Here is a 12867-nt window from a genome sequence, read left to right on the forward strand (position 1 = left end):
GAAAACAACGAATAAGACCAAAACTGACATTCACATACATGACAATTACCTGTAAACCCGAAAGACAGAATGCTGGAAACACTCAAAACCTACCGACTGTTTACAAAGCACGGTCCCAGAAACAATGTAAAATCCTCAACGAATCATACAAACAACATACCTCAAAGGATGATACACACTAACTAGACAGCTCTCAGCCCACAATGTGGAAGCTCTACGGAACACGGTTTGCTTCCTGTAACAGACTTAGCTCCTCTCACTGGGAGGTCAGACACTTGCCAGGTAGCTCAATGCAAGCAGTTTACCCCCAACCCTTCTGCCGGTTACTCAGGGTCCTGTCAGCTACTCTTTTCTTTCCTAAGTCATTTCAGTGGGACAACAGAAAACAACTTTTGGACTTTGAGGAGGAAAAAGGTAAGACACACAAAGAAATTCAGATTTGTCACGACGAGTAAATGACATGTTTGGAGAGACAGGATAAAGAGCAGGGTAAATATTTCACAAGACCAGTTACTTACTAAGTTGGGATATATACTTGTTTCAGTTTGCTCTCGGCTTCGGCTGCTTTTAGGCGTTTCTAATTCGAAAGATGGACAAAACAGTTTACATAAAATGCATACTAATTATTAACATCTCATAGCCTTAAAAACACAAGAAGATAAAGATTACAGCACAATTCTTATTTTAAGATTTCTATCATAAACATATTCTAAAACTTTAGTAACTTAAGAACGTCATTCTAAGCTACAGAAATGTAAGCACACATAAAGTTTCTGAAATAGATTTTTAAAGTAAAGCAATGAAAAGTTCCACTTCCCAGTCTTCTATGAGGAAACGTGTGTGTGTGTGTGTGTGTGTGTGTGTGTGTAAAATTGAACCTGGGGCCTCGACACATGCTAAGCACATACTCTACCACTGAGCTTCATTTCCAGTCCTCAGAGGACATTAACAATAAGTGTTCTTAGATTTGTAAATTCAGTTTTCTATTTTAGTTCTTGTCTTTCTGGAAGAAAAATGTGCACATATACTATACCACCACCACCACCCCCCCACCCCCACAACAAGCAAAAACTTTGCTTGTAAAAAATATTTAGAGATAGTTCTAAAGCCCATGCAAGACTTGCAGTGAGGAAGACTGCAAGAGGAAATGACCATAGTTACTCTAAAAAAGTGCAGGGTTTACAGGTGTGCACCTCTACACCTGGCTCTGTAGCAACCTTAAACCTTGGCTGAGCTCACAGAAAGCTGTACTGAAGCCAACCGGGAGCCCAATGCAGGGAAAGAGAGGGAAGGACAGCACATCTCAGATCTAGGTCCTGATCAATGTAAAATTAAAGCAAACAGAAAGGGGAACAGCACACGGTCCCCAGAGAGTCTACAAACCCACCCTTCGGTTGCCCAACCAGATGAAAACAAAAATATTCAGGGCTAGCCTGAAACTTCAAATGGAGACAACATTTTTGGAAAATAATCTTTTCCAAGAACATTTAACTAAGTGTCTTCAGTGCTGTGCCCGTCCCTTCTTTGGGGACACTTCCTGACTTGAACAGCACAGGTTTCCAGGCAGCAGAGCCTTCATTTCCACCAGTTGTTTAAAATATGCACTTTCTGCATTACATATGGTGTTGACACTGGGAATTGTTCAATACACTGTGGATTTCTACCCACTATTCATGACCACGGCAACTCCTGGCATGTGGGAGCCATCCGTAAGATGCATTTGTAGAGCATCCAGTACAGCAAGCCGCTGGAGAGCTTGCACATTTAGGCAAATGCTGTCTGTTTTTAATCTCTGCCTTGTTTTGCATGTGACTGCAAGACTCTAAAACAGGTCTTTACTGAGGTCATTTCCCCCAAAGGTAGGTTTTTCAAAATAAGTAACTAAGAGCTATATGAATTTAGGACACTTGGGAAGAACTCAAACATTAAAGGTTCCCTACTTAGATAACTTTGGAGGAGAAAGCATCAAATTACAAAGACTAAGGCTACCATACCCAGGCTTGGGGGCAAACACCTGCAATCCTAGCACTCCAGGCTGAAGCAGGAGGAACTCAACTTTAGGAACAGCCTAAGCTACCCAGTGAGACCCTGTCTCAAAATAACAAACGTGTTACAATTAAGGTCAAAAGCTGAGGGGAGGACTGGGTATGCAGCTCGGAGGCAGAGTGCCTACCTACCACAGATGAGGCCTTCAGTAGGCTCCCTAGCACTGCAGAGGGGACCTCAAACGGGGTAGGCTCTAGAGCTTGCAGAACAGATCTATAAAAATGTCATGTAAGGAGGTTTCAGAGAATCATAGAAGTATCAGAAAATCATAGAAGTATCTGATGGCATCAGGCTCAATTTTTAATCCATAGAACTTATCGTCCATGGGTTCATGACAGGGCTGGATTTCTAGTACACCCCACTTGTCACAAAGAGATGAAGCCCCAGCCATACAAGGGAAACAAGGTCTCTCGACCCACATCTCTCTATCATTGTTCTCAAATCGTCACGAAAGCAAATGCCGAGAACAGTGAACTATCAAGCTGAAAATATTAAAAAAAAAAAAAAAGACATGAAATCGTGGAATTTAAGTAGTTCTAGGAAAAGTCAAACAGGCTCGGGATTGGTACATTGCTAACCAACACTGAACAAACAGAAAGCGTGCTGATGGTGCTGGTGTCACGGAAGTTACCTGCTGCACATATCTGTCAGTAGTTTTCCACATGTAGTAATATTCAATGATGCTCGTCAAGGACTTCCACGGGAGCTGAAAGACATTTACGATGATAATGAGAACAACCCATGGCAAAAAGTGAGTACCTTCAAAATCACTTATTTGAAATGAAGGATCTGTATATTAGACACATTCTAGTAATAAAATCTTTAATAAAAAACAAAATTAATTTTTAGCAAAAAGTACACGTTATATTTAATAAGAGATCCCATTCAACGCATGCATTCCATTCCTCATCAATTTGATTAAAAATTATAAACATCTTCATCACTGGGAAGATTTCCTGACTTACTCAGGAAAGGTTTTAGCCCCATGAATCACTGACAGGAGAGACTGAAGGACAATTAATTAATTAAAATGGGCCTTTTGCGTCATGCTAGGCAACCACACTGCCGTAAGCTATATCATCACCTCTGACACATAATTTTAGAAATATTACGTAAACAGTTCGAGGCTGAATTACTCTAACTTTCAAAGAGGTCACTGCAACTGGGTGTCTTCTACTGGGCTCTGGCGTAGTATTTCTCAAACCTTTCCTGACAGCTCTGTTTTGTTTTATTATAAATAAAACAACAGGCTACATCTCTGGGGAGAAAGGCACCTAGCTAAATGTGTTTTCTATTTAAAAAGTAAGTTTGCCTTTGCTGTTTTCCATAATACTAAAAACATCCTACTCATGAGTTCTAGAGCTAAGAAGACACTTCTCACAGCCCTCTGCAGATGAGGTCATTACCCAGACAACTGAGAGCGGTAGGCCTCCACAGTAACAGGGAGCATTGGCAGGGCCATCTTGAACTGTGGCCGCTGTTGAGAAGGGAACTCAGCTCTCTGACTCCCAGCACGCTGTAAGGAGGAGCCATTTAAAACCAAACCCTTGGACACCTAGGCTTGGGACCTACCTGGCACCATCCACACCAACCTAGACTCCTCCAACTAATTTCCTTATACGTTTTTTCTAAAGAGAAGCCAGGAATTTCAGAGAAAGGCAGAGTTCACAGCTGACTTGGACGGCAATTGAAACAGTAGCTACAGGGGCGTAAGTTTTGCCGTTTGCAGGACCACAGCACAGCCACTAGCTCTGGGATGCAGCTGAAGCAAATAGCTGTTCAGGATTTTCAGTTTTAAACCCAATGCATTCACCTAATGGAGCTGCCTGAAAGATGGTGAAAGGCATCTTTCAGCAGGGCCCCTGGTCAGCCATGCTGGGGTTTCTAAGCAGGCTAAGAGCCATTATTGTCTTCTCTCCTAAACAAACAAGGATCTGACAGGCATTTGTCTGGAAAGTCAAGAAAAGGAAGCCAAGTGGCCATGTAAGCCAAGCCATCATACACTGTGTCATCTGGTCCATGAAGCCTATACAGGACTAGCCTGGCACCAGCTCCTTCCAACCAGGGACAGTGGCAGGCAATTGACAGTTGAGATTCAGTGCCCCCTCTCTCTCAACCTCACTTAAGGCTTCAGGAGAGCTCCTGCGACACCCACTCCCATTTACATCGACACCTGTCAGATGGTGTCTTTCAGGATCAGTGAGGCAACACTGCAACACCAGCAATGACCCAGCGGACCGTGAGACACATTACACTCACCATCTGAATGGAAGGAAAGCTACTCCAGACAGCAGAGCATGGTGGGGCATGCCTCTAGCCCCACCCAGCTTTAGGATTCTGAGGCAGGAGGATCAAGTCTGAGGCCAGCCTGGACTACATGAGACCTTCTTTCAAACACCAAAAGAAGGAGGCTGGAGAGACACATTTAAAAAAAAAAAAAAAGATTCATTTATTTATTATGTATACAGTGTTCTGCCTGCACACCAGAAGAGGGCACCAGATCTTATTACAGATGGTTGTAAGACACCATGTGTTTGCTGAGAATTGAACTCAGGACCTCTGGGAGTGTAGCAAGTGCTCTTAACCTCTGAGACAACTCTCCACCAGCCTCCAAAGAGAAATATTTGCTGCTCTTCAGAGGACCCCTGTTCAGTTCCCAGCATCCACACAGTAGCTTACAACCTCCTATACTTTCAGTACTGGGGGATCCAATGCCCTCTTCTGGCTTCTATGGGCACCAGGTGTGCCTGTGACATGCAGACACACATTCAGACCAGACACCTATATACAAAGAATAAAAGTAAATAGTAAAAAGAGAAGAACTCCAAGTCTTGTGGTTCAGATCATCTCTTATTCATTGTTGCCCCAAACAGCATAACTGGCTAAATATGCGGACATAACAAAAGGCAGCAGACCAAAAGGAACAGTTGGTTTAGTCACGTGCTCACGGCCTGAAGGATGCGAGAGCTGCGCGTGAAAATGGAGTAGCCAGTGAAGTCATGGAAATGAGACGTGCCAGCATCAAAAGGATAATGTGTCGCCTGGATACTGCAGAAGGGTCCCATGGGTGGATATGATGGGCTTGCTGGAATAATCCTGCAAGCTAGCCAGGCAGTAAAACCCATTAGGTGAGAATTGGGATGGGGGTGGGAGATGCTAGGAGAGCTAGCCGGGTAGGGAGACTTTCCTGGTGGGTGAGGAAAATGTCTAGCAGAAGCAGGAAACTCAGATCTCTGTGGTCCTGTGAGACACAGAGCTGCAAAGATGGCAAACACGGACACCAGTGCACGATGAAAACTCAGCAGTAAAGCAAGCCCCAAACCTGGGACAGCTGAATGGAGTCTGCACCCACCCCACCCCAAGACCTGAATGAACCAGACATGCTCATTTCAGCATACAAACACTATTATACTCAGTCTGCTAGTGTTTGTACAAGGTAACTCCACATCTTAAAAAAAAAAACCACACCAAAAACTAAAACAAATCCCATGAAATGCAAAAAAGCTAGACTATATCCCCTGCCCCCAAAATTAACACTGACTATGTTAGCTGAAAAGAAGGGCAATATTTAGGATTGCAGGAAATATGTAGGGAATTTCATTAAGAAAAAAGAGAAGTATGGTTGATGTATGATTTTGGCATGTGGATTCTGTGGCTTATGTGAAATGTGAGCCTTGGCCACTGAGGCTGTGTGTTAACATCACAGACTGTCGAGACTGTCTGGGAGTCACTGGGGACAATGGATCTATGTCTTGCCAGACTGGGAGCCACAGAGCTGTGTGGGGCTTGGGACCTGAGAATCGGGGATATGGCAGCCAGGGGTGGGCAGCTGAGCCACAGAGGTCATTTTGGCCATGGTTTTAGCCCCAGTGTCCCAGGCTTTGTTTAGGAAGTGTGGGGTTGCATGGCTCTGCCCTTCCAACTGCTTGCAGCTCAATCAGGTTGGATCTTTCAGGTCAAGGGAACAGGTTTAAAATCTTGCCTTATTTTTGATCCTCAGTGAGGCCTAGCAATTCACAAATGACAGCCACAGAGGGGTAGAGAAAGACACCGCACTCTATGTTCTCTGGTCTTCTCAGGAAACATGGGATTGCTCCTTCCACCACAAACATGCAAACCCACAAGAAAGATGACGCTGCTGCCATCAAGGGGATGGGTGCTGTGAGAAAAGGAACAGTCTACAATGGAAAAAGAGAGGAGCCTGCACCATCGTGAGCAAGCTAGCTAAGGGCAGGATTCCTGCCACAGAGCAGAGAAGCACCAAATTCTGAACTATCACCGGGAAACAAAGGAAACAGGAAACCCTTCACTTCAGCGTTTCTCATCTCATCCATTATGAGAGCAGTGTGTTTTTGTCATTGCCATTGAGAGAGGGTCCCACGTAGCCCAGACTGGTCTCAAAACTCACCAAGTAGTTGAGTGTGGCCTTGAGCTCCGGATTCTCCTACCTCTGCCTCCCAAGCACTGGTTTTACAAACACGAACCACACCATATTTGGCTCAAGATTTTGTTGTTTATAACAAATAAATAAAACCACTCACTTATTTGCTAACAAGCTAGGGGCAGTGATGCTGCATGCCTTTAATCCCAGCACTTGAGAGACAGAGAGGCAGGTGAATCTCTGTGAGTTCAAGGCCAGCCTGGTCTACAAGAGCTAGTTCCAGGTCAGGCTCCAAAGCTACAGAGAAACCCTGTCCCGAAAAAACAAAACAAAACAAAACAAATCAGAGGCAGTTGGGACCTGAAAAGCACATCTGACTCTTTTGTTTGGTCAAGGTTACACCTATGTTACAAATTCACATCAACAATTGGTAACACAGCTAGAGGAAGCAGAGCAGAGAGAGTACACACAGATGTAATATTTAGCACAAATAATCAGAACTGTCCATATTTCCTCTTGGAAATCAGAGTGCTGCAGAGGGTAAATTCATGCAACCAAGGTGTGTGTATTTCACCCTCCTTGGTTCCTCGCCCTGGGTCATAGTCACAGTACAAAGCAAATGTCAACTGCTTCCTTATAAGTGACCCTTCATTTTATTTTAAGCGAATAAAATCACTGTCAGGAGCTGAGATTGTGGCCAGTGGCAGAACACATTCTTAAGGCCCTGGCACCAACAAAACTGTTCGAGGCGTACTAACTGTGTAAGAGTTAACAAAAATAAACCAACACTTCAGTCTCCAGAACCCATACATGGTTTTCCACTTACAAAGTCCTGACGGATGTCATTGAAGTCTTTGCCATACTTCTCCAGTGCTTCTTCGAACAAGCTGGCTTCAGAGGCCGACCACTCCTCCATCTCATCTCTGCACAGGACTGGTCCTCCAAGTGGCACGAGGACGCTGATGGCACTGCTCAGGTCATAGCTGTGCCTGTACAGTGTATCCATGGCATGGAACTGGGGAGAAGAAAAGCGAACACGCAGTGTCAGGTGGGCACCGACAGCTGCAGGCCAGCGAGCACCAGAGCACTGAATGCAGATAAGCGTAATTAACAGTATTCTTAGTGGTTCCTTTTAAAAAACAAAATCAAACAGCCAAACACCACCAAATAATTGTTTTAAGAGAATGCTTACTGGTTAAAGAATGCTAAGGTGTTTTAAAAATACATCCATTTGGAATGACAACAACCATAAAGATCCAAATGCTCAAAATATTCAATTAAGAACACAATCAATTTGACTTCAAGATTTCATTTACTTAAAAATACCCACATCACTCCAATTACTGGGGAAGACTGGCATAACCATCACTGACTAGGAAGGCATACTATGCGCGAGAGAGAAAGTACTGTATTAAAAACACTGATTCAAGTTAGAGAATGATGTACTATTAAAAAGAACAAGAGATGGAAAGAAAAATCAGAATAGTGCATCATATTTAAAGCAAAACTATATATTAGGGCCAACGAGATGGCTCAGCAGCAAAGGTGCTTGCTGCAAAGCCTGACAGCCTGAGTTCAATTCCCTCACCCACATGGTAGGAGAGAATCGACTCCATGGCACATATATATTCACACACATACATATATACACATAAAATAAATACAAAAAAGAAATACATATTCATAGTAAACACAAAACAAACAAGATTACAAATCCACATTCTAATGTAACTTGGTTGAGACTTTGACCAAGAACAGACGAGCAGTCATGGTTATAGAAGTCAGGAGATGGGGACAGAGGTGAGGACATATTTAGGAGGGTGTGGTGGTTTATTCCCCATCATGCACCAAATGTTGGGCTTGACTCCATGCGCTCTACTCGGATATAAAATTTCAGAACTTTTGATAGTTTATTTACTGAAGAGAGAGTCCTTTACACTCTGTCTGTGCACAGAAGTTTATGCATACCAAGAAGACGGCAAAGTAGGACGGTCAGCCCTACAAAAACACACACGCGCGCACGCATACACATGCACACACACACAGACATGCACGTGCGTACAGACACACACGCACACAGACTGGCTGGCAAGGCTATCCTGCCTCTGTGTACATCCCACTATAAACACAGGCTTTGGAGCACATGAATGCCAGGCCTTGCATCTTTTACAGCATCACAACAGGGCAATCACTTAAAACTTCACAAGTGCACAGGATGTGGTAGCGCACACCTTTAATCCCAGCACTTGGAGGCAGAAGCAGGTGTCTTTGAGTTACAGTCAGCCAGGGCTACACAGTGAGAGTCGGTTACTTGATAAAACAAATACATTAAAAAATAATTAATTAGCCAGGTGGTGGTGATGTGCACCTTTAATCCCGGCATTCTGGAGAGGCAGCGGCAGGTGGATCTCTGACTTCAAGGCCAGCCTGGTCTACAGAGCAAGTTCTAGGTCCAACCAGGCCTATGCAGAGAAATTCTACCTCAAAAAACCAAACAACAACAATAATTAATTAATTAGTTAAAATATATATTTACAATTGGGCATGGTAGTACATGTCTGTAATCCTAACACACTCAGGAGTGAGGCAGGAGGATTACAAATTTGAAGCCAGCCAAGCAGTGAAATCCTACAACACAACAAGGATGCATTTACACCGTGAGACATTAGCCAAAATGGCCAATACGGGCGTAGGAATTGAACTTGTTGACAAAGCCAAAGGCAGCAACTGGTACAGATCTGTTTGGTGACTGAACAGGGTTTGGCATTGGCTTTAAAACAAATCTCTGGATTCCACAAAATGAAAAGCCGAGTAGAAAATGCCATTATCAGATTCCCCTGACAGTCACAGCCTGGCGACCGTGTGAGGTGCTCGTTTGCTGCAGGCACCGGTGCTCGGACAGCATTCCCTGAGAGAAGCTCTCCCTGCCGCCACGGCTTCAGAACGCTGGCCCTGCTCTTGCCTCCTGCTCACACCCGGTCAAGTTTCACAAGCAATGAGTCTGATTCTCTAGCCTCACACTCTAGACCCTGTGATGTAGCTGTTTCTTTTATCTCCAAATCTGAGTACTCTTTCTGACCATCTCATTATAAAAACAGAGAAATCAATAGTACCTAGGGAGTCGTCAACTAAGGATAGGGCCATAAACTGTTACTTTAATGTCCTAAATTGACAACAGGTAATAAAATTGAAAGACTAGGTAGTGTTCAAAAGTCAATCCCACCACTTGGGATGTGGAGGCAGGAGGATAAGGAGGTCAGTGTCATTCCTGAATATACTAAGTCTGTCTCAAAAAACCAAAAACAACAAAGCCAATAATTATACAAGGGCTCAGGTATAACTCAGCACCAGACTTGCTTGAGGTCCCAGGTATGATCCTCAATACCCCTCTAAGAATTTATGCAAATTAACTGTGACGATGAAATACCTCAAAAGGTAAAAGTTTTTATAACTAACTGGTACTTTGAAACCAAATGTCACAGAATTAAATGTGTTTGTCTTCATAGCACAAGCCATGTGCAAGGATGTCCACTGTCTCCAGCCATTGAGGAGGCTCAGTCTGCAGAACAGCTTCCAGGCTACCGACCAGCTCTAGCCAGCATTAAAACCAGGAGACTCATCTCAAATAACTGAACTGTAGCTTGGCGGAGAGGGCAGTGCAGTTGGTAGGAGCTGGCTGATATTCCTCAAGGCACCGCTGAACTTGAGGGGACAATTTCATGATGGAAACCACAGGGTTCTATCTCTCATAAGGCCCTTTAACCTCATCTTTCTGAGAGCTCAGAAAGCTCAGGTGTTGCTTTTGAATGGACTTTTGTGTGGTCTAAGTGTACTCTTTAGAAGCTCTAAGTAAAAGAACATAGTTTCTATACCCAAACAAAACAACATTCAGTAAAGGAAACAGCTGGGTGGTGGTGGTGCAAGCCTTTAATCCCAGCACTTGGGAGGCAGTGGCAGGCAGAGTTCGAGGTCAACCTGGTCTACAGAGCAAATTCCAGGACAGCTAAGGGCTACACAGAGAATCCTTGTCTCTAAAAACAAACAAACAAGAACAAAAAAAAAGGAAGAAAATTTAAGAGACCATACAAATTCAGTGGTGTGCACTCCAGAATACGGACTGGGAGGACACAAAGGACACTCTGGGGACCCTACACTATATCTACACCTAGTAGTGCTTTTACCCTGATGTATGCAACCATGAAGTTCACTCCATGAATGAGATATATTGTACATATATCTCAACTTAAAATTTGAAAACTAAGCATAAAACAACCCAAGTCCCCCTCAGATAAATGCTTCGCAAAGACCACATCTTTTCAATAAATACAAACACACGTTGCAAGATCCATTCAAATCTAAATTTTGAAAATCACAACCAAGCACAAGCTGTTCCCTCTGCCAAAAAGCAAAGGTGTTGTCACATTTCATCCCATTCACAACAGATGGCAGTGACAAACAGAAGTATTTTAGGAGGAAGACTGACAAGGAAGTCTCGGTGGAGGGGTTTTCATTTTTTGTTCATTAAATAGAATCACGCTGTGGCAAACTGGTTTGTTGGTCGGCAAACATTTCACCTTCTGCCCTGGACCTCCCTCCACAGGAGGCTACTCTGCCCCCACACAGATATTGGGCTTTGGCACATGATTTGCTTGGCCAGTAGTATGTTAAGATATAGGACATAGCTGGGCAGTGGTAGCGCACACCTTTTATCCCAGCACTTGGGAGGCAAAGGCAAGGTGGATCTCTGAGTTCAATGCTAGCCTGGTCTGCAAAGTGAGTTTCGGGACAGATAGGGGTACACAGAGGAAACCCTGTCTCAAAAAAAAAAAAAAAACAAAAAACAAAAAACAAACAAAAAGAAAAACAGAAGAGAGGAGGATACACGAGACAACCAATCTTTGTGTGTGTTTGTGCATTTGGCCTTGGTCTCTTGTGCTACTGCCTTGTGTTCACAGAGGCTAGGAGGCTAGGAGATGCAGGAGAGCGGACCTGGCCCAACACGTAGCTTGGCTGAGTCTAGTTCACCGGAATCCCAGATGATCTGCAGCTGAGCGGCTGAGATGAGGCATGCACTGGATAAGCCTCTGCATTCTGGGGCAGTGTGTGAGCATGCCACTTGAGAACCCACATTCGTGGAGATACTCCAAGTTCTGCGGGTGGCCACCTTCGCAGCTGGTCTGGCTGTTTCAGCTCAAGATTGATGGGTGACGCAGGGCGTAAGGGCCCCGCTCTGAGACAGCGCTTCAGTGCACCCCATCAGTTGGCTGCATTCAGACTTCAGGGAGGACATCCTCTGCTAGTTTTGCAATCTGGCCTGCTTCCCCTGCACTACAGTAGAGTGTGGCCTGAAGCTTACTAGGCTCTGCTTTCCAGGGAATGCACACTTCACATGTGCCCTCACTGCACAACACTACCTCACATGCACATGATTAAACAAATTAAACAAATTACTCATTTGTTCAGGCACAATTTCATAAAAACCTTAAATTTTTAAAGCCAGCACAAATTACAGCATTCAAGATATTAAGTCAGTTCAAAATGCACTGAACTCAAGCTTTCTCTCCAAGCAGAAGAACTCTTAGGAATAAATCTGAAACTAGGATACAAACAGAAGTTTTTATATATAAAAACTGTATCATCCACTTGCAATTTTTGTTTCAGTGGGAACAAAATACAGAGAAGGTCATATTTCCCTTTTTTTAAATAGGGAAAGGATTTACTTTTTAATTGAAAATATTATTTTCTCATACAATATATCCGATTTCAAACCTCAGAAGAAATTACAGTTGGGCATGGCGGTGCAGACGAATAATCCGAGCACTTGGGAGAAGGAGGCAGGAAGATCAAGAGGTCAAGGTTAGACTCAGATATATGCTGAGCTTCAGGTTAGCCTGGCTATATGAGACGGCCTCAAACTACACTCCCATACCCCTCTGTTGTACAGGACTGTGCTCTGAGCCCAACTGCTGCCACCATCCTGAGTTCAGTCCATGTGCATTCATCACAGCTAGACTTGCTGACGGTTGATGCTCCTTCTGAGTACAGAAGGCGGGTAGGGAGGAGAGTGGAACCTGAACCCAATTATCCAGTCACACCTCCCAGCGAGCTGTATGCAATTTTATCCCAATTGTACCTGGTCTTAAGGAGATGTAGAATATATAGACTGGAAAAATCTGGGTACTGCTGGTGGGAATATCTACCATCTATGCAGCCCTGGAAAAGCCAACATCCAAGCTGGAAGCAGACCTTCTAGTGTGGTTGCTACAGGGTCACTACACTCTGCAAGTAATCCTAATAAACTTGCTGGTTCTCCAGGGTGAACTCTGATGGACTCAAACTATGGCTTGGCATTGGGGGTCTGGTGTAGGAGGTTCTTCTGTCTATGTGTTGCTTTCATTGGGTGAATAAAGAAACTACCTTGGCCTTTTGATAGGGCAGCA

General features: G+C 44.0%; 1 protein-coding gene across 7 annotated transcripts in view; it reads right to left on the reverse strand.

Annotated features, from left to right (window-relative positions):
• Mta3 (metastasis associated 1 family member 3) overlaps positions 1-12867 on the reverse strand; it is a 119299-nt gene that overhangs the window by 38995 nt on the left and 67437 nt on the right. For all 7 annotated transcript variants that reach the window (XM_087907304.1, XM_087907303.1, XM_087907307.1 and 4 more), the window contains exons 9-11: positions 7254-7442; positions 2678-2752; positions 519-577 (exon numbers count right to left, since the gene is read on the reverse strand). In XM_087907304.1, the coding sequence (XP_087763430.1) occupies positions 519-577; positions 2678-2752; positions 7254-7442 (323 nt within the window). The remainder of the gene's footprint in view (positions 1-518; positions 578-2677; positions 2753-7253; positions 7443-12867) is intronic.

Source organism: Myodes glareolus, chromosome 6 (genome assembly GCF_982192425.1).
Source record: "Myodes glareolus chromosome 6, mMyoGla1.1, whole genome shotgun sequence".
Taxonomy (NCBI): Eukaryota; Metazoa; Chordata; class Mammalia; order Rodentia; family Cricetidae; genus Myodes; species Myodes glareolus.